Source organism: Balearica regulorum, chromosome 1, assembly GCF_011004875.1.
Source record: "Balearica regulorum gibbericeps isolate bBalReg1 chromosome 1, bBalReg1.pri, whole genome shotgun sequence".
NCBI lineage: Eukaryota > Metazoa > Chordata > Aves > Gruiformes > Gruidae > Balearica > Balearica regulorum.
In genome coordinates this window covers 1,762,744-1,790,152 of record NC_046184.1, presented here as the reverse complement: position 1 = coordinate 1,790,152, position 27,409 = coordinate 1,762,744, and the positions used below count along the sequence as shown (strand labels likewise).

General features: G+C 46.9%; 2 protein-coding genes across 6 annotated transcripts in view; one reads left to right on the top strand and one right to left on the bottom strand.

Annotated features, from left to right (window-relative positions):
* Window positions 1–17,376, top strand: part of COPG2 (coat protein complex I subunit gamma 2) — a 21,411-nt gene extending 4,035 nt beyond the window's left edge. The window contains exons 5-24 of one of the 2 annotated variants that reach the window (XM_075753426.1): window positions 456–535; window positions 1,334–1,409; window positions 1,843–1,935; window positions 3,073–3,159; window positions 4,232–4,389; window positions 5,100–5,233; window positions 5,918–5,985; window positions 6,606–6,794; window positions 7,689–7,784; window positions 8,184–8,427; window positions 9,653–9,728; window positions 10,789–10,892; window positions 11,800–11,925; window positions 12,617–12,679; window positions 12,803–12,942; window positions 13,307–13,478; window positions 14,396–14,493; window positions 15,259–15,397; window positions 15,788–15,886; window positions 16,849–17,376. In XM_075753426.1, the coding sequence (XP_075609541.1) occupies window positions 456–535; window positions 1,334–1,409; window positions 1,843–1,935; window positions 3,073–3,159; window positions 4,232–4,389; window positions 5,100–5,233; window positions 5,918–5,985; window positions 6,606–6,794; window positions 7,689–7,784; window positions 8,184–8,427; window positions 9,653–9,728; window positions 10,789–10,892; window positions 11,800–11,925; window positions 12,617–12,679; window positions 12,803–12,942; window positions 13,307–13,478; window positions 14,396–14,493; window positions 15,259–15,397; window positions 15,788–15,886; window positions 16,849–16,979 (2,373 nt within the window). In that variant the 3' untranslated portion in view covers window positions 16,980–17,376. The remainder of the gene's footprint in view (window positions 1–455; window positions 536–1,333; window positions 1,410–1,842; window positions 1,936–3,072; window positions 3,160–4,231; window positions 4,390–5,099; window positions 5,234–5,917; window positions 5,986–6,605; window positions 6,795–7,688; window positions 7,785–8,183; window positions 8,428–9,652; window positions 9,729–10,788; window positions 10,893–11,799; window positions 11,926–12,616; window positions 12,680–12,802; window positions 12,943–13,306; window positions 13,479–14,395; window positions 14,494–15,258; window positions 15,398–15,787; window positions 15,887–16,848) is intronic. The other variant, XM_075753516.1, reaches the window with a different exon arrangement.
* Window positions 14,534–27,409, bottom strand: MEST (mesoderm specific transcript). Of its 4 annotated transcripts, none has more exons than XM_075753798.1 (12): window positions 27,310–27,409; window positions 25,446–25,600; window positions 24,745–24,824; window positions 24,257–24,334; window positions 23,688–23,824; window positions 23,285–23,343; window positions 22,976–23,016; window positions 22,522–22,592; window positions 21,849–21,950; window positions 20,048–20,124; window positions 19,396–19,459; window positions 14,534–18,943 (listed from the first exon to the last, which is right to left on the bottom strand). In XM_075753798.1, exons 2-12 carry the CDS (start codon window positions 25,597–25,599, stop codon window positions 18,826–18,828), a joined length of 981 nt encoding a protein of 326 aa, XP_075609913.1. In that variant the 5' UTR covers window position 25,600; window positions 27,310–27,409; the 3' UTR covers window positions 14,534–18,825. The 4 variants fall into 4 exon arrangements, with proteins under 4 accessions (XP_075609913.1, XP_075609993.1, XP_075609753.1 ...); XM_075753878.1 differs by having other exon boundaries at window positions 17,277–18,542; XM_075753638.1 differs by having other exon boundaries at window positions 17,277–18,943; window positions 22,522–22,706; window positions 27,310–27,395.

The window sequence follows — 27,409 nt, the reverse complement described above, 5'->3', positions numbered from 1 at the left end:
GGACCTTCCTCGAATCCACATTTTAGAAAGCAGGGGTTTTTAATGTAAATGTGTCATTTGCTTTCAAAGAATTAAAGTGTCAACGCTCTTCGCGTATTTCTATTTTTCTTTTACAATAACAAATCAGAGGAAGCTGTTTTTAAAGCTTTTAACTGATAATTGTGAGGCTTCCACATGCAGGCGTTTCGTAATCAACGTGAATTTTTTTTTAGTGTTATCATTTTACAAGATATGTATCTCCTATTCTTCTCCTGGTTTGTTTGATAACGGGGAGTAATGGTGTTTGGATATCCAGCTATCAAACATAGTTTTATTTGTGTGCTTATAACTATAGAAGTGGGGAAGAGGGTGTTGTATTTATTTAACTTTTAAATATTTAACTTTTAAAACTGCAAGGAAATGTTTATTCATAATTGCCATCGGGTTCAATGGTTTTCTGCAATACACTTTCACAGCAAACCCTTAGAAGAATGTGTTACCTCACTATCAAAGAGATGGCCAATATTTCTGAGGATGTCATCATTGTTACGAGCAGGTAGTAGAACCTACAGAACACACGGTATCAGAGCTCTGAAATGAGTAGCTGCATCTTAACGTGTTTGTTTTAGCTGCTGTGGTTTTCTGTAATTATGCTTTATAAAGGGTACAGCAAGGGAAAACAAATTGCTCAATGACACAGAGTATGTGTCACCATATGAAATGGTAATGTCTTCCTACTGTGGTGTTATGTTTTCCTAAAAAAGCAAGATGTTTGCCTACAGTTTATCAGTTGGTTGCTACTTTTTCTTGTTTTCTTTTCTTTTTTTTTTTTTTTTAAATTATTGATGCTTGATAGTTTTGTGAAAACCTAGGCTGTGACTTCTGTTTCACTTTGCTGTCAGAGCAGGTCAGTCCACCAGCTGAACTTTCCATTTTTTTGACTACAGAATAGACATTACAGTTGTTGCGAGAGCAAAAATTGGATCTGTGGCATGTGCCAAGCGATTTGTTTTATTTTATATTTTTTTTTTAAAGCTGTTCGGCAAACCAAACTTCACTATTATCTAAACCAAAATTTCATGTGGTAGAAAGTAGAACGCTAAATAAACCAGGCCTATGGCAAAGCAGTATTAGGGACTATGCATTTTGTAATGTTCTGTATTTTCACAGAATTTGATGTTAATAATTTTCAAATAGATAATTAGTAAGAAGTTGTTTCTAGCCAGTACTAGAGCTTAGCAGTTACATGGTAACAGCTGAAAGAACAGGTAAATGAGATGAGGTGACTGTCACAAAAGGACTGAGACACCAAGATATTAAAGAAGTATTAACAGGATGTCTTTGATTATTTTAGCTTGACGAAAGACATGACAGGAAAGGAAGACGTATACCGAGGCCCGGCCATCAGAGCGCTCTGCAGGATCACCGATGTGAGTACAAATCATATCGCTGTTGTGGGAGAGACGATGAGCATATTTAAAATAGAAAACCTACTCTCTCGCAGAGTGCATTTTTGTACTAGTAATGGAACTGCTACTTTAGGGAGGACTGCTCTGAAGCCTTCTGCAGATGCGAGGAGCTCTGTGGAGCTGTAGCTCTGTAAACGTGGAATTAGAAAGCAGGAGCCTTGGTGCTCTATTTTCTGATCTGAGGTTGCTTTGCTGTAGACTTTGATCCTGTCACTGAACCTTCAGGACTGGGCAGCTGATACTTCTGCAAGGGAGACATGAATATGTGTTTTCAGAATTAGCTCAAGATTTTTTTCTGAGGGCCTCTTGAATATGCTGTGCATATATTTTTGCCTTAAAGTGCTTTTACGCTCCGTCTCCAAAGTATCAACGCTTTTCTTCTTCCCTTTTGTAGGGTACAATGTTACAAGCCATTGAGAGATACATGAAGCAAGCCATTGTGGACAAAGTCCCCAGTGTGTCTAGTTCTGCACTGGTGTCTTCCTTAGTAAGTAAAGCAGTAGATTATTGTAAATCTGTGCATTGTGTTATGGCAGGGAAGGCTAGTCTGCTCCATGTGTAGCTCTGCCTGCCCTTTGTTTTGTTCTTTCTTCATCTCCTTTTCCTTTGAGATGACTCTCTGTCATCTCCTCACTGGAAAATAAACAAGAAGTAGTAACAATAGAGTTTCAAGCAGACTTTGTCTCAAGCAGACTTGTCTTTTCAAACTCCTTCCTTAACGTTCTGTTGGTTTAGAGTACATCAGTTGTAATAAGTTTAAGCGCAAAGTGCTCAGTCATCAGCACTACATCATGAGTGTGGAACATTAATTTCTCTGGGGAGGAGACTTGTCTGTTTTGAAAAGTCAAGCACACTGATGACCTTGGAAGTGCTTATCAGTTTGGTGAGAGTAAGCAGAAGCAACCTCTTCTGTGGTAGAACTAGCAGTGATGACCGCAGAAGAGCATATGAGTTCTGTCACAGGCAGTAAGAGCAATCTGCTTTGTGCTTTGCAAAAAACAAATCCATGAAATTGCTGCCCTGATAAAAATGCAATTCAAGATTATTTTTGGTAAGATGTAGTAGGAGGGCAAGATGAAGAAGCTGACTGTTTTTCTCTCCTTTGTTTAGGAGAGAAGACTGGAAAAGATCTTGTTAGGTTAATATTTTTATTAAAGAGGAGAACACAAGTGAAAGCATGGTAGTCTGAGACTGAGATGTAAGAAAACTAGTGGTTTATAGGTGCATAGGATAAAGAGATTGGCTGCATTGGTAAATCAAGAAGGCAGAGCAGGAGGTAAGAGGTCCAGCTGATGAGGTGGAGTAGTGCCTGTGTTAGGATGCTAAGGGTGCAAACAAAGCTGTATTAATACAAAACTGAAGTCTTTCTGCTGGATTAACGATAGGCAGGTGAATTGTCTTAGTATTGTCTTCTGTCCTGTTTGAACATAAACAAAAATTCTCTGAGTTACTTTTCTCTTTATTGAAACAAGTGCATCTATACAAACTATGTATTTTGGAGTTGTTCTTTGTTACATGTAGTATGCAGTCCTAAAGTCTTTAAACTTAGAAAACAAAGCTCATGGTACTTCGCTGTGCTTTCAGTGTTAGTTTGTCTGCAGTCTCAATTTGTGACTTCTTCCAGCACATGATGAAGATCAGTTATGACGTAGTCAAACGGTGGATCAACGAAGCTCAAGAAGCAGCTTCTAGTGACAACGTCATGGTGCAGGTATGTTTGAGGGTGGTTGCCCCATGAAGCTCTAAACACACTAAAGGGTTTCAATGGTATTCTGTGAGTTCTTAAGATAAACTTAGAAAAAGTGTTTTTTCTTTTCCGTTATTCTTTTAAGAATAAGAATTGTGACTTGAGGGGAAACGACTCAACTGTTTAAAAAAAAAATCACGAGTTTCTCCATGATCGCAGTGCGAGATTCTTAATTTAAGAGTTGGCTCTTTAATGCAGTCCTCTGCCCTTTCCCTGCTTACCTTCTGATAGCTGGGATGCCACTGACTGTTCCACAGCAGTTGTTGCAGAAGGGCTTTGAATCTGAGTTTTCAAAAAGCTCAAGAAATTCTCTCGCTGCCTCCCAGAACACCAGCATCTCTTGTCTGGCCTTCAGAAAATTTTCCAGTTGCTTGCAGAACCACAGAGATTAACCCAAATATCAGTACGACATCCATATTAACAAAATCTTTGCACAAATATTCCAAACAGCTGTGGAAATGAAAGTATTCTGTATGTTCAGTCAGTGTTACAGACTAACGATGAGAAATGAATCTGTAAAATCAGATTTGCTCTCGCCCGGTTTGCAGCTTCACTAAGCCTTACTATGAATCAGTCTTAGGGCAAAAAACCCCAAAACAACTTGGCAAGCAACTAGACGTGTTCCTTTGTACTTTCACCATAAATGCCTCGAGGGGTTTTGTAAGGTCAGCTGTCATTTAAAGTCCTTGGGATATCCTGGCTATTGAGTGTACCAGAAATGCAAGTGTTATTGTGCGGTATAATGTAGTAAGCTGAAGCCTTTGAAGTTCTGACATTTAATGGGGAGAAAAGGGAGTAAACTAACTCCATGGCGCTCTTGATCTTCAGAAATATGTTGAGGGTTTTATGGTGGACAGGAAGGGGAAGGAAGTACTGCAGATCTTTGTAACTTGTCAGGAAACTCAGATCATTTGAGGTGAGGAAGTATTTCTGCTAGGAACCAGTGATTGTTAGCCCTCTTTTATGTCTTACAGTCTCACTTTTCCAACTGCAGTGTGTGTTCAATACCTGCATGGCTCTGTTTCTGATTTCCTAGTACCATGCTTTGGGGCTGCTCTATCACCTTAGAAAAAACGATCGCCTTGCAGTTTCCAAGATGTTGAATAAGTTCACTAAATCTGGATTGAAATCTCAGTTTGCATACTGCATGCTGATCCGAATTGCCAGCAAACTCTTGAAGGAATCTGAAGAGGGGTGAGTAGGAGGAATTACAAAACTAATTATAGTTTGAGGTAAACAGTAGCTAGGAAACTTGCCTTTTTTTTTTTCTTAAGTTTGTGGAAATCTACACACAGGCAGAGAGAACTGTAGTGTTAAAAGTAAAAGGCAGGTAGAAGCAAAATACTAGACCGAATTTAGTGGTGGTATGTGTGGCAGTTGTGTGGTGGGGTTCAGGTTTTTCTTTTGGCACCATACCACTGCAATTTAGCTGAGAGTAGAATTAAAACTGCAGAATAACCTCTGGAGAGGTTTTGTACTTTGTCTAGTTAGATGCATTTCAAATGCAGTAAGGCTCTACCTATATTGTGAGGATATAAATAAAAGGATCTCTCTTATTCCGATCTCACACTAGCAGAGGAGGGTATAGTTACCCCTGAGAAATTCACCTTGTGATAACATTCCTTTTATCAGTGGAAATTTTTGTTAGTGGGATGTGATACATGCTTAATAATGAAGTATTTCTCTCTAGAGTGCAGCAGTTCTAGCTTGAAGAAGATAATGTAAAGATGAATAGAGTAACAATAAATAGAAAGTTTAGAGTTCAAGTATGAATTAAGCAAGGTGCTGGTGTAAGAAATATGAGACGGTCCACTAACTGTGCTTTCTGTCAAGTTCTCAGAAATGTGGTCTTAGTGGTTTGTACGTCATTCAGCATCACGCTGTGAAATGTCTTCTGTCTGTAGCCATGAAAGTCCACTCTTTGACTTCATTGAGAGCTGTCTGCGGAATAAACATGAAATGGTTATTTATGAAGCTGCTTCTGCGATCATCCATCTCCCAAACTGCACAGCCAGGGAGCTGGCACCGGCTGTTTCAGGTTGGTCAGAGTCCTTTGTACCACTGATGCAGCTGAAAGAAAGGGTGGTAAAGCACGGCAGAGACAGTACAGTGTAATTGAAATACCAGACTCAAAACCTGAATTTTCTGATTGTTCCCATGTTAGAGGGCTTTTGGATGAGAAGCAGCTTGATTCCTTTTTCCCATTTCATCCAAAGCTTTAGAATATGGGCAGTAGAGGCGGCATAGGGTGATACTTGCCTTTTTCCAACTGCAGGAAGTTGGAGTGGGAGGGAAGGTAGAGGAGAACTTGATAGCACAGATGACTATGCAAACCACCTATTATTGACATAAGAGGAGGTTATTTTTAACTTGCTTTTGAAGCTGGTGATAAATTATGAATAGAGCTGTGTGAACATTTAGCAGCATGTAGACATTAGACTTTCCTCTCTACTGCCTTTCTTTGAAAGAGACCATATCTGATTTTTTGCTGCAGTGAATTCTGACTAAACTATTTGCACCTCTCGATATCAAAGTGCCGGCACAAGGCAATTTCCCTTTCCTCATCTGATATGGTCAGGAGGGGTCTTACCTTCTGCTCCCCAGACATTACAGGTGCCTAAAGGTGCAGTACTGGGAGCTGCTTTTTGTTAAACAGTCTCTACTCTGTAACATTTTCTTGAGTTACTTCTCTTAATTTTATTTTTTTTGTTATTATTTTCAGTGTTGCAGCTTTTCTGTAGTTCTCCCAAACCTGTCTTGAGATATGCAGCTGTACGGACCCTTAATAAAGTGAGTGCTTCCAAAACCTTTTGAACAACCGTAAATCTCTTGAGTATCAGAAGCAGCCAGACTTCAGTGCCTAACGGCGTGTTACCTAAAGCAGAGTGACTGCTCTTGTGATTACTGTATTTGGAAATACTCCATGTTGGAGAATTGGCTTTTCCATGCCAGATCTTCTGGTGAGACAGAAATCTTCTCTGCACTCAAGCTATGTTTGCTCATTTCTGGACCACAGGGCTGGAACAAGCTGGAGTTTGGTAACTTGTGAGCTCTGAGCTGTAAAGAAGCAAAGTCTTAGATATTTAATACTGCAAAAAGTGTTAATAGGCTGTGTGCGAAGGAAATAACGTTCTGATTTCAAAGCTGCACATTGCAGCAGAAGCAGTTTGTGACTGTCAAACCCGTGAGCTGTAACTTAGGGTTTGTTTGAAACGCTGAAACAAAAGAAGCTGAGCTTTGATTGCATCCTGCCAGTAGTCATATGATGTAGGTTTAGTTGCAATCTTTGTGGAACAGAGCAGTGCTTGGAGGAAATAAATAAATATTTTTTTTTAATCCTTGCCCCGTCGAAAATTTTGAATTGTAGGATGTCATTGCTCCTGTATAATTTGGAATTGCACTCCTTACAGGTGGCCATGAAGCATCCGTCTGCAGTCACTGCCTGCAACCTGGACCTGGAAAACCTCATCACTGACTCCAACCGCAGTATTGCTACCCTCGCCATCACCACCCTGCTGAAGACAGGGAGTGAGAGCAGTGTAGACAGGCTCATGAAACAGATCTCTTCCTTCGTGTCAGAAATATCAGATGAGTTTAAGGTGTGGCATTGGAGGCCTCTGCTCTTTCCAGCTGCAGGTTTTTCTCCCATTCTTGTTTTTATGAAGCTTTTCCCATTTGTTAACCCATCTTAGTTTTAATCCAACTTAGTCTGATAGAGCAAAGTCAGTTTGAAATTCAGAAGGTGTAGTCCTCTCTTTTCCAACTTAAATGTACTGCTTTGTTTCCTCCCACCACTCCAAGAAAGGATAAATTTCATTTGGTGGATTCCTGGCTCCTGTACGGTATCCTGCAAAACCTTGTACTGCCTTCTGGCAGCCCCTTTGGAAAGTAAGAGGGATTTTAACTGTTCTGATTGAGTCTATACCATGTCAGTCTGATACATAGTTAGGACATAGTGTGAACTGTAAATTTTTACCTAATTTGTCAAGTTTAGTCACTGTGAACTCTGGTAATAGCTTGTTAAGGATGGTAGTTCACTTGTACCTGTCCCTTTTACACTGTAGAGTTGCCTTGAGGAGCATAGCGTGTCTCTGCAAAGTCGTTGTCCACTAATGTACAGTGGTCTTAAGTTCTTGTTTTTATGAGAAAAGGAAATAAATATTAGACAAGTTTAAAATTGCAAAGAGTTTTAATGGAAAAAATGTAACTAGTTAAATTAGAATTAGGTCAGGATCGTCACTGGGCAGAGGAAGCGAGGGGAAGCCTTTGAATTAATGTAGCCATCCTAAATTACAGTCCATCTAGCAGAGCCAGGTCTTGCAGCATGCTAGTGCAAGGTTGTTAGCACTCTTATGCTGAAAGTCTACCACCTGATTTTTATCCTTCTACATGAATATAATCTGTCAAGGTGACAACCTGAGATAGTGAGAAGCCTGTATTTTTCGTAGAAAAATAAATGCACATGACTAACATCCTTCTCCATTGTTTTGCAGGTAGTAGTAGTACAGGCTATCAGTGCTTTGTGCCAGAAATACCCTCGGAAACACAGCGTCATGATGACCTTCCTCTCCAATATGCTCAGGGACGATGTACGTGTGAAACTTTCTTTGTGTAGTTATTGGCAGGTAGCTCCGATAGCTAGTATGAAGGGTCTCTGCTGTCTTATGTCAGTGGGTACACAGCAGTGGTGGGCCTGATTACCAAGACCTTGTTTATCTCGTGGGTCAGACTCGTCTGAAATGTGCTTATGAATTAGAGCTGCTACATCAAGACCTGATCTGAAGAGATGTTCAGATGATGGGCCTTTACAAGTCAGGGGGGACTGGGAAGACCCTGTTAGGTTATCCAGGGCACCTTCTCTTTTCTCTTTATGTACGAATGCTTGTTTTTCTCAAGGGAAAGAAGTAATTGAAGCGAGAGGGATAGGGAGCAGCACTGTGGTCTAAGCTCTGCCTGCCAGGTCAGTGTCCTTGATTTTCCTTTCCCAGGGTGGCTTTGAGTACAAGCGAGCCATTGTGGACTGCATAATCAGCATCATTGAGGAGAATCCCGAGAGTAAGGAATCGGGCTTGGCTCACCTCTGCGAGTTCATTGAAGACTGCGAACATACTGTCCTAGCCACCAAGATTCTGCACCTGCTGGGGAAAGAGGGGCCGAGAACTCCATCCCCATCCAAGTACATCCGCTTCATATTCAACAGGGTGGTGCTGGAGAACGAGGCTGTGAGGGCTGGTAAGTTCAGCTCAAACGCTCGGCCGGTTCGTGTCTGAGCTCTGCTAGAAATCTGGGGACTGAAACTGGGTTTGAGGGTGGGAGGCAATGGTTACTTCCCAGGCACTGTGAGGAGCTGGGAAGGTGATTTTTATCCTGCAATGTGTTTAAACTCCTCATATCATCTTGGCATCAGTGATTGGTCCTCTTGCTTCACATAAGCAATATATTAGCTTCTGGTCTGTTCTTTGAATGTCTCCTAGAAGTTGAGAGGTAATACACAAGGAGGGGCACTGCTAGTTCCCTATTTAATGTAATTGTCTGCTATAGTCCATCATCCCTTTCTATGGGAATCTCCCCACCACAAGATAAGGATTCCTCCTTTGGAAGCGTGTTGCAGACGGATACTTCCATCCTGCAGAGCCTTTACAACGAACCCTTTAGAGCGTTCAGCCTATTTTCATACATGGGACTTGGCATCAGCTTGATTTCCTGTGTGTTAGAAGAGGAAGTACTACTGGGAGGGAGGAAGCAAAAGAAGCTGACAAACACAGCATGGTCCAGATTGCATTTGATTTTTGGTGACAGCTCTTCTGGTCGCAGCTTCCTAATTGTGAACTGGGAGCACACGAGAAGTTATCCCCCAGGGAGTGTACGCTGTAGAGAAACTGTTGTCATTGTAAAAAAAAAAAAAAAAAAAAGGATTATATTTTAACCGCCAAGGCCATAAAGCTGGCATTTCCTTGTAGAGCTTTCTCTTCTTTCTATATATGGAACTTCTTTAAGCCAATGTTGAGCTGAAATTAGATTAGTTTGGACAAGCAGCTCTAAGTGGCTGCTGAGGGGTTTCAGCTCCTTGCAAACTCACTGGATGCATTCTGGCCGTGGTCACCACTGGGTGCATGTCACCCCTGCGCGTGGAAAAATGGATTTATCTGGGGGTGTGAGCTACAGCTAATAGCAGAGGGGCCAACTAACCTTATCTGATAGAGAATTCTCTCAAAACAGAGTTGCAGGGCTGTTCAGCTGATCTTGTTCTGTTATTCCCTGCCACAAAACTATTTTCCATTTGAAAATATGGAAAACAGTCTTCCCATAACACTAGAAAGTGTTATGGCGTGGAAGTGAAAAGCTGTGTAAATTAGAGCTTCAGGACAGCAGTATGCGCAGCGCTTTGAATCCGACTATGAGAACGTGTTTGCGTATAGCTTGAGCACCTCTGACATCACCCCGTTTTCTTCTCTAGCCGCTGTAAGTGCGCTAGCGAAGTTTGGTGCCCAGAATGAGAATCTTCTTCCGAGCATCTTGGTGCTTTTGCAGAGGTGAGTGGGTACGCCTGCGCGTGTGTTGAGCTTATTGGTGACAATGGACGGTCTGGCTCCACGCAAGAAACTAGGTCAGGACTTGCACAGGGGTTGTCACAACATACCAGCTGAGGAGTGGGGAGGTGGTTGTCTTCCACCCTCCCTGGCTGGAGGAAGCATAGCACTGCTGGAGATAAACAAATGAAAGATGTGATTAGTCATGAAAACATCTGATAGTAATTTGATCTGAGAACGTTCCTCAGTGGGTAATAAATCTACAGTGGTTTAGTACATGTTTTTTTCATCCCTTGAAGCAAGTAAATATTTTCCATGTTACTCATTCGTGACTCTTGTGTACGGTTGAGTAGTGATCTGAGGTGTTCCCATTTCATAGATTCGTGTCTCTTGTTAAGACCATCCAGCCTCCTTAAATTGTCCATACCATAAATGTCATGTTCTTCATTTGTATAGCACTATAGCGTAAACCCATGCCATGTCTGACTTCTGTAGTGTGAGGGATAATTCAAATTATGAAGTGCTTCAGGCAGAACGCAACCTCAACGTAGGGGCAAGCGAATTACTGCTGCAAGAATTGGCTTGAGCAATGTGGGGACAGGGGGAAGTTGCCAGGCAGGAGAGAGAATTTCTCACACAGCCGTTTTTTTCAGTCTGAAATACAAAGCATCTTTAATATGTTTATTTTTGTAATCTCTTTCTTCTGCTTTTGTTCTGTTGTGAAAGAATGCTATAAAAATAACAAACAGTGCAACCACGTGGTGCCCATCAGAATTATTAGCCATAAAATGCAAGTGTATATTTTATAACTTAACAAGCGTGCATGGTGTTAACAATTCGCATGCACATCTCCTTTAATCTTAGTTTTCTGATGTGACACTTGCATATAAACTTCAACTACTCTGTTATATGAACACTTTTCTTTTCCCATAACTTGAAAATCTATTTGGGGAGCTCAGGCTATCGTTGCGGTATTGAGTCCAATCTGGTCAGTGCCATTTTTAGCTCAGCTCTCATGATATCCTGAGCTGACTGACTGAGGTCCTCTTGTTCCCTAAAACAGGTGCATGATGGACAGCGATGACGAAGTTCGGGACAGAGCAACCTTCTACTTGAATGTACTGCAACAGAGACAGATAGCACTGAATGCTGCCTATATTTTTAACGGTCAGTGATAGAAAGGAAAGAAGTCTGAGCTGTTATTTCACATTCTGTATTGTGGGTGGGCTTTGTTGCTGTAAGAATAGTTTTCCGTGATGTAACTCGAGGCAGAATAACCAGAAAGGACAGAACCGTGTTTTTTCTGGCCGTAGCGCGGTCCTGTGAAGTATGTCTGCTAAGTGAGAATGGCAGACTTAGCAAAACATGTAAAGGATTGTTTAGGAAATGGAGCAGGAGTATGGGTTGGGCTTTTTACTTCATTGCCATTGCTTCTTTCTTCTCTTGGGACAATCTTCTTAATCTTTGCTCCATCTTCTCCATTTCCAAATGAGGATGAGACATCTTGTTGCCAGTGCTGGTTATAAAAACATTTTATGGTCTGTGGTTGAACGTTCATGCCAGCAGAGTATTTAACATAATTAAGACTACTGCAAGAGGACTTTTCTTGAGTGAACTGTTCGGACTGCGGTGCCCTCTGGAATGGCAACTTTGTGCATCATCTTCAGAGCAGTTTTCTTTAATTCTGTGCAGTATCTTGAAGTACTTAGCGTCTGTTTTGTGTTTACTGAGTGATGCTTTTACCATTTCATTAGCCAAAGTCCAAACCATGTCTGTCTAGCTGTAAACTCTAGATTCCTCACAAGAGTTTTTCTCTGCAGCCTGAGCCAATGGCTACAGAGAAGAGCTCTTTCAATAATCTACTTAGAGCTGAAGAGGCAGGTAACTGAGACACAGATAAGGTTGGTTTGTTTGTTGGGGTTGGTTTTTTTTTTTTCCCCTCCAGACTCTGTCATCTTACAGGTTTTGGTGCAATCCAAAATTCGCACTCTTCATTTGTGAACCCTGTGTCGTTGTGCCTTGACAGTTCCTGCTATTAAAACTGAAATTTTCTACCTGTGCTTCTCCTCTGCAGGGTTGACCGTCTCTGTTCCTGGGATGGAAAAAGCCCTGCACCAATATACACTGGAGCCTTCCGACAAACCTTTTGATATGAAAACAGTTCCACTGGCTACTGCCCCGATTTTTGAACAGAAAGCAGGTAACACTTGGGCTTCATTTAAATAGACTATAAGCATTCTGGTTGCCATAAAGATAGATGACGTCTGCAAATTGGCTGCTGTCCTAGTAGGGTCAGGCCAAGATGGGAGGTGGCTCAGCTGAATGCCGTACGGGTTATGGCAACACCGGCTCTGCAGGAGCAAGCCTGCTTGATCTTCACAGATAAAGGAGGGCAGTTCCCCTTCCAAAGGAGTATGGGTTGGCAAGAATGTCGCTATTTATTCTGCTAATCTTGTTATCAGAGAGGAGTTTGTACATCATTAGCACTTATTAGTTCATAGATGTTTTGAAAAAAGTACTTCCCAGAAGTGCTTGGTCACTTCACTGGCTTTCTTCCATGTTTTTCCACAATTCTTGCATTTTGACTTGGCACAACCTTTTAAGAAAAGGATTAGGTTTGGGTTTGTTGTTCCCCCCCCCTGCCCCCCGCCCCGTTCTCCTCCTTATTCCAGCTTTTTTGCTGACTGTTCTGGACTCAAGCGTGGTTTTCAAACATCTCTCCTTACAATCCAATATTGCATAGCAGAAAAGATATATCAGTGTGTTTGAGGAACCAGGCTGGCAGTGGTTTGCAGCAGAATGTTAAGAAATTTTTAGCAGCAATATAAAGGCATTTTAAACTCCTCCATTATGTAGCTGACAGCACAGTATCTTTGCTTTTTTCTTCACAGAGATTGCCCTAGTGACCAGCAAGCCTGAGAAAGTTGCACCTTCACGCCAGGATATATTCCAAGGTATGGGAGAAGATCCGTGGGTCTCCAGCGCTTGAAGTGTTGCAAGGACTGCCGCAGGTCAGGTGGGAGCAATGCACGAGCCTGTCACTAAGTGTCTGTCGTCATCTCTTCCTTTCTGTGCAGAACAACTGGCAGCCATTCCAGAGTTTAAGAGCTTGGGTCCGTTATTCAAGTCTTCGGAACCAGTGCAGCTCACAGAAGCAGAAACGGAGTATTTTGTTCGTTGTATTAAACACGTATTCACAAATCACGTCGTTTTCCAGGTAAGGGAAGTTACGCGCTTTTGCCAGGGGGCAGTAGGAGTTGGTAGGGTGTAGCATAAATAGTGTTGTCGCTGTGCCCTGGAAAGGACAGCTTCTCTCTTAAGGGAGTTAGTTGCAAGGAAGAGTTAAAAGGTTCTGTGATGTTTTCCTCAAGGATTGAAAAAGGTTGGGGGTTATGTTCCCATCTGTTAAAGTTTTCTAGTAAAATTGGAGAGAAAAGCTGTTTAGTGAGAATGGTAGGCTTGATCAAAGATCGGGATGTCTGCTATAAGTCATGAAGTATTGTAGCTAATTTGGGGGAAAAAATCCTTGATTAGAAATGTTTCTTCTATGCTCAAGTCCTTTTACATTTATTCTTCTGCAGTTTGATTGCACAAACACGTTAAATGATCAGCTGTTAGAGAGAGTCACTGTGCAGATGGAGCCGTCGGATGCTTACGACGTGATCTGTTGCATCCCAGCACCCAGCCTGGCTTACAACCAGCCGGGCATGTGTTACACCCTTGCCCAGATTCCCCAGGATGACCCCACTGCAGGTACCCGCTGGGAAGGGGTAGTTCTGCACAGCAAATCCCTCAAATGAAGTTTTTGGACAACAGATAAAATGTTCAGGTTGTGGGATCTGGCAAGTGTAAACTGAGATTCTAGTACTGTTTCTTCCTTATGTGTCACACGTGCTGGTTTTTATGTAGAACCTGTGTTTGTGCAAAATAGTATATATGCTTTTTGTAAAAAGGATTGGAGAGCATGCAGGTAATACAGGAAAATGAATTTATTATCTTGAGTCAATGAAAGGAGCACCTTTGAAAACATGGATGTTTGTTGGTAGTAGTCAGGAACAGAATTGTTAAAGAAATACAAAAGTGTGGGGGGGGGCAAGATTGGTAGTTTGGGCTTCTACATATCTGGCTAATGCAATTTTTCCTCTCTTTAGAGAATTAGAAGTGACTATGAAATTTAGGAATGAGAGATTTTCTTGGGCATAAAGCTTCCCTTTCTTGCTTGAACTATTCACACTTAAACTCCATTGGATTTGCAGTTGGTTTAACATGACTCAGCTCATCAGCGAGGTGGATTCCTTGGTTATCGCTTGAATACCAGAGAAGATTAGAACTAGTCTGAATTCCTTGAACTGTGGTTTTGGATCATAATCCACTTGTCAGGAACTCTTGCAGAGCTGCTCCTGGTAGCCCGTGCTGACTGGTTTGGTGGAGCTGTGCTGGTTACACTGTGACCTTGGCGTACTCCTCCCCTGAGATCCTCTTTTGACCTTCATCTTAGAGTTGGGAGGGGGATATTTTATGTGAAGCTGAAAAATTCTCTGACTACAACCGTGTCATATCTTCTGGGGGAAAGCCAACGCACATTCTTTCCTGTTCCTTTCTGGGAAGCAAGGACTCAAGCAGAAGAAACTGCACCACTAACCTCTATGGGCTTTTCTTTTCCTCCCCAGTTGCTTGTACTTTCAGTTGCACAATGAAGTTCACTGTTCGAGACTGTGACCCAAACACAGGTGTGCCGGAAGATGATGGCTACGATGATGAATACGTGGTAAGTTCAGGACTGGTTGGTTTGTTGTTTTTTTTTCCCCTTCTCCTTTTCACTGATTTGAAATACACATTGCCATTGAGTCGATGGTTTCCTTTCAGATCTGAAGCCAGTAGGAGAGAACGTCAGGCCTGCCTGAAATGCCACATCCAAAACATGGCAGCTTGTAACTTTAGATCTTTCCTCAAAACCTTGCTTCCGCCAATAATTAAGCGATAGTGACCCATGGAGATAGGATTTGTAGGGACAGACAGGGAGGAAGGAATAACTTCCCTTGTCTGTTTTCAGGACTGTAGCCCAATCTTTCTCTCCACCCCAACCAAGCATTTGCACTTCTGTTTGTTGTGTTCATGTTCTCAGTCGCTGAAATACAAGTCAGATCTCAGGGAAGTGCCTGTCCTTTGGGCTTGGAGGAAGTAAAGGCTCCTTCTGGATTCTGAGAAAGTCTCTCTCCTCAGATGCCCAGTAAGGACTAGAATGGGCTTTGACTCACCCAGCAATTGCCCTATTTTCTGCTCTCATTTAGTCTCACTGATGGTTTTGTGTTAATGTTTATCAAGCTGTTAATCAAGCTTTACAGATGACCGCCATAAATACGATTTTTCTCTCTGCTTTTTAGCAGAAGCACATAATAATAGCATCTGAAATTAAAGCCAGGCATGCCAGAGTTGTCTTGGCAAAATGCTGCTCTCTGTCTTTCTTTCCCTTTCTAAGATTGAGATAGTTTCTGTAACTGGCGGCTGAAAATCTCCCTTGCTTTTCTGTCAGTTGGAAGATTTGGAGGTGACCGTGTCTGATCATATTCAGAAGGTTTTAAAGCCAAACTTCGCAGCTGCCTGGGAAGAAGTGGGAGGTGACTTTGAGAAAGAAGAAACCTTTGCACTAAGTTCGATTAAAACCCTTGACGGTGAGGTGATCTCTCCTCTTTTATTGGTGACCCACATAATAATCTGCCACGCTGGAGATATATTTAGCATGGTAGGAGGAGAATTTGGTGCCTTTTAACGTGACATTGTGTCCCAGCTTTGTGTTGGGATTATAGTGAGTGGAAGTTTTGCAGTGCTCTCTCGCTTGAAGCTGGTTGAAGGGAGGAATGCGTTCCCAGGCTGTTAGGACAGCAGAAGGGACGTGGCAAGGTTGGTGTGTTGGTGATAACAATATGGAATATCCTATTCCATTCCAGATAACGAATGGAAAAGGTTAAGGTTTAGAGAATGTTCTGTCATTGTAAAATAGTTCTCACAGAAAGCTTGGCACCAACCTGGAGGTAATTTTCTTCTTCAATCTCTGAATGCAGAAGCTGTCAATAACATCATCAAGTTCTTGGGCATGCAGCCCTGTGAGAGATCAGATAAAGTGCCAGAGAACAAAAATTCTCACACGCTCTACTTAGCTGGTAAGTATTCGTGCTATTGAACTTGATGTTTCCATGTCCCCACACAGATAATTTTTTATTATTATTTAATGAAATGAAGGGAGATGGGTTAGAAGATTCTGCTCATTTTGAGAATTTTTCTCTAAAGAAAGCTGAAGTGAACCAGGGAGTTGAAATTAGCAGCTAGTGCTGATTTGGAGCCTGCTGTTGCAAATTTACTTAGGCTAGGCTCTGTGTCTCTCAGAATGGAGGTATTCTACCTGTGGGAACACTAGTGAATCCTTTGAATGAAGAACTTCCAGACCAGACACCTAACTAACTTCCTTGCCTGTTGTTACCTCAGAAGGAGGTTCCTAGGACCATCTTGTTTTCAACCTCCCATCACTTAAGACCCAACCTGAACTGGCCTGCAGTACCCACAGCTTCTTGTTTGGTGACTGTGCTCCAGGATAACAGTTTTGGGCAACCCCTGTATGTCAAGTGCTTTACAAAACTTTATTGGAGTTGTTAAAGCAACATGGTATGTCAGAGTCTGACACAGGGTTGGATCTCAGTTTATTTTGGGCACAGAATTGTCCAGGTCTGTCTGTGTAGTGATGTTGAGGTGGCTCGTCGCGCAGTCTGAATTGCCTCCAGGAGCACCCAGCGCTCTAGTAGAAGCGTAGGAGGACTACTCCTCCCTTAACAGCCAGGGCACTGAGCTAAAGGACAGTGCCTTCGCTGCACAATTAGGATATGTTGCCTTCTCAAACTGCAAGTCAGCTTCAGCTACCCACTCCCTGGTTTCTACCTATTTAAATCAGCCTAGCCCTCCAGCAGCACTTGCTGACTCGGTTTAATTAGGACAGTATCTGTTATCTTCAGTCTTGGCCTCGAGAACTTAGGTGACTTTTGAGTTTTGGGGGTGGTTTTTGGCTCCAGGGTTAGGACTAGATCACTGAGCCTTTCTTACAGTGATCTCTCGACTGTTGCTGTGTCCCCAGGTGTTTACAGAGGTGGCTGCGATGTGCTGGTGAGGTCCAGGCTCGCGCTAGGAGACGGTGTGACCATGCAGGTGACGGTTAGGAGCAAGGAAGAAACGCCCGTAGATGTCATCCTGGCTTCTGTAGGCTGAGCATTGCAGCGTATTGACTGCAGTGGAAGCCTTTGCAAGCACCGGTTGGGTATTTACTGGATATCAAGCAGCCTGTCTGTCCTTCTGCATGTAGTTTTTATTCCTCAATTTGGTAAACATTTTGTATGATGTTACAGTAGTGGCAACAGTGGTTGTTACTGAGCCTTTCCTGTGTCCCTTCCCTCGTTGTCACTTACACATTCCTGTCTAACTTATTGTATCTCTGGCCACTTGCAGTAGAGCAGGGAAGATTCCAAAAAAAAAAAAATGCAAGTGATGATAAAAATGGAATCTGAGTTTTGTCAAAATTGATTTTTATTAACAGAAAATAAACACTGGTCCAAGTGGTGGAATTCATATGAATTACTGTTAATAAAATAGAAATTTCTTGTTCTAATTCTTTCTGCTTCAGTACAGAAAAAGTAGCCCCTAATGGCTGAGCCCATAATGGCTGTTTACTCAGCAGAAGCCCCTTATTCCTAACGGGATGCTATTAAATTTCAAACATAGGCAGTTAAAAAAACCACATGAAACCTGTAGGATCTGCCAACCTGCAAACTTACGATATCTTGATGATTGTCTCCTCTGTTCCACACAGAAAAATCAATGTACAGAGAGAGAGATGAAACTTCATCCATCAAGGCAGATTCAGTTCTCTGAGCCTTACGTCAGATAATACCAAACAACAGTGCAGCCTTTTCCTGGGCTCAAAGATGGAAAACATCCTGTATCAGAAGTTGGGAAGAGAAGGGGACGGAGGGACCTCGCGGTGAATTCCTTGTGAGGGAAGTTCTGCATCTCTCTGCTGATGAACTGGTGTTTCCTTAGTTATCAAGTCAGGGTGAGGAAGGAAGGAATACTGTTTTAGTACTGATTTAAACACCTGTCCCAGATCCCTGTGGAATAGCGAGTGCTCAGAAGAACACCGTGGCTTTTCCTAGTGCCGGTATTGCATATTCAGCTTGCTGTAGTGAAACAGGTACAAGCCTGCCCTGATAGAGCTTCCTGCTACAGCCAAGCTTCAGGGAAGCTCCCGAGGCAGTCCCAAGGGTGTAGTGTCAGTGAGTGGTTCTGCTTGTTGAACTGAAAAAATCAGAGAAACAAGGGCTGTGGGAAAAACTTGAGGTTTAGAGCTTGCCCTTGGGTAACTGGCCATTAAAAAGAGATTACTGAAGATGGAATTGTGGTGCCTAAACCCCCCTTTACCGGTGCAGAGCATCATTGCCTGTACGTTGGGGGATTACAGATCCAGCTCTCCTGCTGTAATTAGCGTATGCAAACTCACTTTCAAATTCTTCAGTCCTGACAAGCTGGCTGGGTATTATAACACTTAGCAGGGGGATATAATTTAAACTGCCTGCGCAGCAACTCAAAAAAAAAAAAAAACAAACCAGACCAACATCCATCCTGGGAATACGCGCATCAACCCTTGGCTGCTGGCGGTCCTGTCTGCCTGTGGCACGCAGCATAGCCTAGCGCTGAAGGGAAGGAAGGACTCCTGGACCGCTGTATGTGCTCTGCTTCCCCTCAGGTGCTCCTGTTCTCCCTTGAGCCCTCCTGGCTCTAAATACAGAGATAGATTGGTCTGAAACAAGGGGAGCGCAGGGCTAGAAGAGCTGTCGGTGTCCTGTAACTCTCCTTAGGTTGATAGTTTTGTCCGTGCCTCCCTGCAGGTTAATCTTTTTTCCGGTGCTCAAAGGATTGAACGGTATAAATGCAACAGTTTGGCAGCCAGAGATTAAGGTGTTAGTGCAAAGTGTTGGATCTGGAGATTAAAATCAAGGTTTTTTTTCCTGCCCCCAAAGCCTGACTCATAAATAGAGAGCAAGCACTGAGCTGCAGCAGCTCAGAAGGAGTTGATGAAGTTCAGATAGGCATTCAGGAAGCCTGTGGGATCCTCCAGCTGTGGATAGTGGCTAATGTGGTCATCCAGCACAGACACCGTGGACGTGGGAAGCACCTTCCTGTTGGAAGAATGCAGCAAGGCTTAAGCACAGGAACTGCAGCCAGCAAGATGCTACCAGCAAGGAAGACGCAAGCCCCTTGCACAGTTGGGATTCTGCCCACAACATGGGTTTGGCACAAAAAACCCACTCTGTAGCAGCTACAGTTGATCATTCTTCCAAGTTCTGGATTTATTTCAGGTTAGTTTGGAGGAGAAGACTACCTCAGTCAATAAATCTTAACTCCGGCTGATGTAGTTTTTCTGGCACAATTGATTTGACTGAGAATTGTGAGTTTGGTACCTAAAATGGGGAAGCAGTTTCCAAACTGCAGAAGGTTCCTACTGAATCACCTGGCTGTGCAGGTTACAGGTGGGAATTAAAAACAGCCTCGACGAAAAGGGAATGGAAGGAAAAGTCTGACACAAAATATCTCCCTCAAAATGAAAGACCAGTTGTGTATTCCCGCTTACTTGTAAAGCTGAAGAAACTCCGGGTGTGGATTGACAGGGTCCAGGGGCCCATAGATTAGATGCACTGCAAGAGAGAAGCACAGAGCGAGTTTTTATTCCTAAACCAAGCCCAGGAGGGCTGTTGTAGATCTGTTCTCCTCAACATGGAGCTTAGGAAGGTTTCAGCAGAACACTGAGCAAACCAGCTGCCGAAAGGGCTCTCGCTTCTCTGCCCTGGGGTCAAGTTAAGCCTCCAACCCTTCTCCTGCAAACACCGAACCTTTCCTTGAGTGGTTGTAACTTCTCTTGAGCTTGAAAAGCACCTCGGCTTCCCTGGGGCAGCAGCTGGAGAAACGGGAGGCTGTGAACCAGCCTCTAAAGGAAAGTTACCTCCGCTCAGTGGAACAAACTCTATTTCCTCTTACCTTAACGACCTCACAGCTCTCTGCTGTGACCGAGCCTTAAACTGGAGCAGGGAAGGTTGTTACCCCCTGCACAAACCGCATTTGAGTCACGTTGTCCTCATCAGAGTAACGAGAGGCTCCAGCGATTAGCGGAAGGAGCCAGCACCGTGCTCTACTGCCCGCAAGCCAGGGGCAGCGATTCCCAACATCCCAACCAGTAAATCAAGGAAAACAACCAGTAAATTAAGAAAAATGGGATTCCTACTCACGTGGGACAGAGGTGGACGTCAAAGCCCCAACCCAGCGGTCTCTGTGCTTCTTTCTCTGGTTTATATACTGCAAAATACTGAAGAGAATCGTTATGCAGCAGATGGTGCCTTGCTGCACAGCCTGGAAATTGCTCTTGGGGCATCGCGTGCCTGTCCAGTGAGACCGAGGAGGTGGAATCTGTGTCTCCCGTGGACAGACAACTTCCTTGGGGTGGCAGCAAGAAAAAAATCGGTCTGCTGACTGCCCCCGAGCTTAGAGAACCGCCCCACGTGTTTATTTTTAGATAGTCAGCAAATAAAAGTGCAAATGAGGTTGCGACCCTGACTCCAGGTCTCACCCCTGTCAGCTCTGTGCCCTAAGTGCAGAGTCCAGTTCAGAGTCTCTCAGGAGGGTAACGCAAGTTTGTTTACGAAGGGGGAAACAGCCCGTAATCTGGGCAGGTGGGAGGATGAGGTTTGAATCCTTCCCACCTCAGAGGGAAGGAAATTTGGGTCCTCTGCTCCCAGTCAAATACCACCAAGTTGTAAAATGGGGTGAATCATTTTAATCCTCGTTCCAGGCAGTGCAGAAAGCCACAGTGGGCTGCAGGCAGCTGGCAAACGAGCACCGAAAGGTCAGCTACTGCCAAGCCCCCCGTAACAAACTTGATGCCGCAGGGCAAAAAGCAGGTTTGCAATCAGATCCTACAAAATGTCGGGGCAGAAATCAGTCTGCTGAAAGCCAATGCACAGGCAGCGCCGTCCGAGCGCTCCCGTGCTCGGCTGACCGGCGGCGCAGGAGCTCTGAAACCATTTCGGTGTGCTGTAGAACAGGAGTCAACGCTGAACTACTGAGCGTGGAGGAATGCAGGAGAAGAGAAATTGCACTGCTCAGGTCTTACAGTGAAAATCTGAGCTGTTACAGGCTGCTCAGCCTCTCTCCTTCCCCCCACCAGCAACTGGGAGTGATTCCTTGCCTTGAGGCTCACAATTTAAACAGCAGGTTCAAGGCAGTTGGATTATAAAAAGCCTTCCAAGGATGGGAAGCTACGCTAAATAAACATACCAATACTCTGACACACAACATTTAAGGGGCTGGAGATATTTCGGCACTGAGCTTCCTGTCACAGCTGCACTGCCGGCAAAGGTGACATGGCAAGAATTTGCCACGATGGGACATACTAAACGGGCAGAATGTCCATTGCTGGGCTTGGGCAAGTATCCCTCGTTATAAGAGGCAATTAGCGAGCGCCCTTTGGAAAAGCCGAGGTGTTTGGTCCTTACTGTGTTTTGTGATTTGGCCAGAGATTGTTCCCAGCAGGAGGAGAGAGGAGTTTGTGTGCCGGGGGAGAAGGATGCACGCAGGCCCCGCTGAATGGGGATACTTAACTCACAACCACCCGCCCGAGATCCTTCCAAAAGTCCCAAACTGGGGAAAACCAGATTTAGCTCCAGTTGTTAACAAAACCCCACAAATTCAAGCCCCTAATTTCTAAAGAAGAAAAAAACCTACATTGTACATCTCCAGAGTTGTCCTCCTCCCACTGTGTGCAAGCTCAGATCCTCCTGACTCCAGACTTCATTTACCTGCCTTGCATCATCCCAGCAAGAATCCCTGCTCCTACATCACACCCCAGCTCTTTTTTTGGGGTGCAATGACGATCCCAGACCCCAACAGAAGCAGCTGGAGGTTCTGGGGAGCCAGCATCCAGGGACCTGGCTGAGCCTGGTAACCTCCGAGCCGCTGCGTGGCTCTGCCTGCAAACAGAAGGATACTGCAGGTGTAAAACTTAAGCTCATGCAACAATTAACGGCGACGTACCTGTCAACAACGAGATTGCCGTCGTTGGTCCGCACCGCCGTCCACATGTCCCAAAACTCTGCCTGCGAAGGCTGCGTGTAGGGCCCGAAGACTGTCCCGAGCCTGAAAAAAAAAAAATGAGTTCAGAGCAGCACGGCGGCAGCTGTTAGCGTACGGCTCAAAAACTAGCCAAGGGCAAAAAACCAGTCAAGCGCTTCCAGCTTCTACCACAAAACGGATGGGTGCCAGCGCAGAACTGCAAGTCATCCCCCAAAGGCACCCAGTGTTGGACTTAGCGGCCACTCTAAAGGGCTTTTTGGAAAAAAAAAAAGAGGGTTTGTAACATCTGATAAAAACATATATCTGATTGCGTGCCGTATGCGGAGTGTGGGTAGGGTTTTCATTGCCTCCGTCACACCTGCAAGTCCAATACTCGTGGGAGAGAAGGATTTCAGTGTACAGTGAAAAGCCGTGTGGTTTATTATTAGGCTGAAACGCTTTGCCAACCTGGAGAGGGAACGGCCCCAGAAGATCACGGTCATTCAAATCCAGCGGCAAATCTCTTCTGGGACAGTGCCGGAGGATCTGCTCAGCTCCCAGATACCCACTACACTAATTCCTACGTTTGCCCCCTCCCCGCTTGGCCCACGCTCCCTGTACGGACTGTGCCCAGCAGCACAGAGACCCGACTCACCCTCTGGAGAAGAAGAAGAAGTTCATCAGCCGTGTGATGATGAGGGACAGCAAACCCCCATCCTTGAGGATCTTGGGCAGAAGGGAAAAAGGAGACGGCACCACTCGGTATCGCACAGATGGGTAAATCCTGCCTCCTCGGAGGGCTTTTTCCCTGGTTCCCCATATCACAGCAGTTTCCCGACCCTTGGTAATGCCGAGATGTACGTGAGCTCTCGACAGTGTGACATCAGCGCTTCAAGGGGTGATTAACCGGGATGTTCGGATGAGACAAGCCGCATCCTGACAGCCCCTGCCTCTCCCCACCGCCTCTAACGATGCCTGTGAGCAGCTCGGGTGCATTACCGACACGGGAAAAGCAGCAGGCATCCAAGCCAGGTAAAACCCCAAACTCAACAGAGTCAGACTTCTGCTTGAGGAGCGATTCAGTACAACTAGAGGGGGTAGCAGCTCACCTTCTGGATGAACCGAGGGTAGTGCGTTTCAGGAAAAATCCCTGGAAGGATGTGAAAGAACAGAGCTGTAACGCTGCAAGCGTTTTGCTCCGCATCTCCCAGTCTCTCCCTTTCTTTGTGGTGTCACAAAAAGCACCGCGAATGCAGCCCGAGGATTGACGCTCCCGGTTAATTACGGCACCTTAATTGCGATTCACGTTGGGTTCAGGTGGTGCTTTCCCTTGGGTGATGGAGACGGGAAGGCCATCCCATCCCACAGATCTCCATCCCTCCCAGCCCACCGATCCCACCACGCCAGGCAAACCTTACCTCCGTTGGATAAACAGAGGCTGTTGATCAAGATGCTTCCAGTTTTATTGTGCTCATATCTAGGGACAGAAGAGAAGAAGGTGAAACACAACTAAACCTTCTCCAGGCTCCAAGAAGTGACCGACCAGTGGGTCAAATTAACACTGTCAGATGATCTCTGCTCCACTGCTGTCCCTGGCTTGATAAGAAGGAGCTCAGGAGGGAAGTTAAAACATCCTCGCAGCTGGGATTTGGTGGATGGGAGCCTCAGCTCTACCCACCGTGGATGTGCCCTGAGGTCTCCCAGTGTTCGTTACAGCTGTAGGTACAGAGGAAAGGGGGTTCTGCACTACGTCCTTCCACTCATCTGCTGGAAATCGTCTTGACGGGGACAAAAAAGAGCACCATCAGTGGTTGCAGTGACCTGTGCAGCAGCTCCTGTGCGACCGTATCCCCGTAATCGTGGGACAGGAGATTAATCCTCTGGTGGCGGAGGCCGAGGTGACGCACCAGCCCCTCGACGATGCTGGCTTGCTCAAAGATGGAGTAGTGGTGGGGCCTCTGCGAAGCAAAGCGGGAGAGGAGCCACAGTGAGAGCCTGACCCACCCCGAGCTCACAAACTCCAGAATAAACACCCAAATTGAGGAATATGAGGTGGAGACCAGCAGTTTGCGACCCCGGACGGAGCAGTCGGGATGTCCTGGCCCAGCAGCCACGTGCACAAGCCTGTGGGAGCACTGCCCATGCCCCAAAGGGGTCACGGTCTGCTTTGGAATCACATCAAACCCAAGTAAAGGCAAGACGGTGACGGAGCCGATCACCACCACAAACCTTTCCCATCCCTTCCACTATTATAACGTCTTATTCCTTTTCCAGATGTAACTAGGAGAAGAAATTGGACTGAAAAATGCCAATTTTCCAGGGGTGCTGGCAGGGCAGAATGACCTCTGGGCCAAAAGTAACTGCAAAAATCCTCCTCCCAGGCTACTTACAGGCTTGTCGCTGAAACCAAATCCTACAAAATCCAGAGCAATCACCCGGTGAAACCGCTGGGTCAGCCCTTCCCAGATCTGGAAAGAGGAGAAATGCATTAAAAAAAAACCAGCCGACAGGAGCAGACAGAGGAGAAGCCTGTGGCGATGCACAGCCACGGACAGCCACGCTCCCCTCCGCTCCCCCAGACAGCACCGTCCAGCTCCAAGAAAACTGCAGGAGGTCAAAATTTCCCAGTAAACAGAACCATCCCCCAAAAAAGCCAATAAATAGTTGTGGCTATAGAGATGAAAAGAGCTTGGCTCCTGTACAAGGTGTCGGGAGAGGAACAGGACTGATAATCCTGGAGCACAGTGGTACCCCCAGCAGAAACTCCTCCAGAGCATTGCCCACCCTGCCCTGAGCCACCACTGGTGTCCGTTTGCTCATCCCCAGGAAGGAAAAACTGGCGGCATCCAACCCCCCCCCGCGCACTCGCTCCCCTCACCTTGCACCAGTCGTAGCTGGAGGTTGGGAAGCCATGCAGGAGGACGACGACATCGGAGCTGCCGACGGCGCCAGTCGAATCTGGGGAGGAAACGGGGCACCTCAGGGTCAGCTTTCCCCCCCCCCGCAATTTCCTCCCCTCCCGCTGGGACCCCAACCAGCAGTGCGGTGTTACCTCTCCCCCTGCTCCCTCAAAACCAAGCGTGGGTTTGACTCACACCGCAGCCTCCCAGTGCCAGCGTGGCTTCGCAAACCCGGCTAGATGAGCCACCGCGGCCGCTGGCACCAGCTACTTGATTCAACCCGGGGTTTTACTTAGCACAAATTAATTGCAGCTGCCCCCAAGTTGCTAGGATGGGTAAAAACTGCTCTAAAAAAAAGGTTTTTCAGTATCTTTTCATTGTTGTGACCCGTGAGAGGCTCTCGGGATCCTTCCCCGCCAATACTAAAGTATTGCTGCTGCTGCACAAGAACCGCCCTTGGTGGCTTCACCCAGTTGCAATGTTTTGATAACAAACAGCCACACTGCGCCTGGATCCACACAGCAGCTCCCCCTAAAGGCATTACATTTTGGAAGGGATTTGCCATCATCCCTCCTGGCCTTGGGGACATCCCCGGGGCCACCACGGGGGGCAGAGCCCCCAGCCCCGCTCCCCACCAGGACGGACGAGGTGTCCCTGGGGCTCGGCACGGCCCCGTCACCTCTGTAGAAGATGTTCTGGTCCCTGTAGGTGAAGAAGCTTCCAGAGGACCTCCAGGAGAGGAGAGCCGGGGAGAGCTTGGGGGGCGGGATGTGCAGGTAGATGGCGAGGAGGGGTACGCTCAGCAGCCCCACCTGCACCCACCACTCCTTCATCCTGCGGGACAGAGCGAGGCACCTGTCTAACGGGATTTGCCCCATAACCCCACGTCCCCATGACCCACCGCCACGTCCCCATGACCCCCACGTCCCTGTAACCCAACCTCGGGTCCCTGTAACCCACCTCCAAATCCCCCAAACCCCCACATCCCCATAACCTGCACATCCCTGGGTGGCAGATCCGTGACAGAAAGCAGTCTCTGCAGTAAGGGGTAGGGGCTCTGAGGGAGGATGTGGGCCCCATTTACAGTCTGAGGGATGGATGTGGATCCCATAGGGGCTCTGAGGGGTATCGTCTGAGGGATGGCTGTGGGTCTGAGGGGGGACGTGGGGCCCACTGGGGGTCTGAGGGATGGCTGGGGGTCTGAGGGGGAGTGTGGCTCCACAGGGGGTCTGAGGGATGGCTGGGGGTCTGAGGGGGAACATGGGGCCCACTGGGGGTCTGAGGGATGGGTGTGGGTCTGAGGGGGAACATGGGGCCCACTGGGGGTCTGAGGGATGGCTGTGGGTCTGAGGGGGGACGTGGGGCCCACTGAGGGTCTGAGGGATGGCTGGGGGTCTGAGGGGGGACATGGGCCCCATAAGGGGTCTGAGGGATGGCTGGGGGTCTGAGGGATGGGTGTGGGTCTGAGGGGGGACATGGGGCCCACTGGGGGTCTGAGGGATGGGTGTGGGTCTGAGGGGGGACATGGGGCCCACTGGGGGTCTGAGGGATGGCTGGGGGTCTGAGGGGGACATGGGGCCCACTGGGGGTCTGAGGGATGGCTGTGGGTCTGAGGGGGAGTGTGGCTCCACAGGGGGTCTGAGGGATGGCTGTGGGTCTGAGGGGGGACATGGGCCCCACTGGGGCTCTGAGGGATGGGTGTGGGTCTGAGGGGGGACATGGGGCCCACAGGGGGTCTGAGGGATGGCTGTGGGTCTGAGGGGGAGTGTGGCTCCATAAGGGGTCTGAGGGATGGCTGGGGTTCTGAGGGGGGACATGGGGCCCACTGAGGGTCTGAGGGATGGCTGGGGGTCTGAGGGGGACATGGGGCCCACTGGGGGTCTGAGGGATGGCTGTGGGTCTGAGGGGGAGTGTGGCTCCACAGGGGGTCTGAGGGATGGCTGTGGGTCTGAGGGGGGACATGGGCCCCACTGGGGCTCTGAGGGATGGGTGTGGGTCTGAGGGGGGACATGGGGCCCACTGGGGGTCTGAGGGATGGGTGTGGGTCTGAGGGGGGACATGGGGCCCATAAGGGGTCTGAGGGATGGGTGTGGGTCTGAGGGGGGACATGGGGCCCACTGGGGGTCTGAGGGGGAGTGTGGCTCCACAGGGGGTCTGAGGGGCTCGTGGGCCCCCTGGGCTCTGAGGGGGTGTGCGGCACCATGGGGGGGCTGGGGGGGGGGTCCCCAATCTGAGGGCTGGGGGTCAAAGGGCAGCCGAAGGTCGGGGGAGTGGCGCCAAAGTCCCGCCCCCAGGCCGCACCCCTCAGTAAAGCCCCGCCCCCGCCAGGCCACACCCCATGAACAAGCCCCGCCCCTCAGTTTAAGCCCCGCCCCTTCACAGGCCAAGCCCCGCCCCCCTCGGGGCAGCACTTGCCCCCTCTCCCCACCGTGCGCCCCCTCCCCTGAGGGAGGCAGGCCCCGCCCTTCGGGACCGGTGGGCGGAGCCTCCGCGCCTGACGGGGTCGCGTGGCGGGCGGACGGGGGGGACCGCGCGCGCCTCACCTGGCTCAGGTGCTTCGGCCGCGAGCCGGCATGGCGCTTCGAAGGCGGGGCTAAGGCCCCCCTCCCGCGCATGCGCCGCCCGGACGCCCCGCCCTCCCGC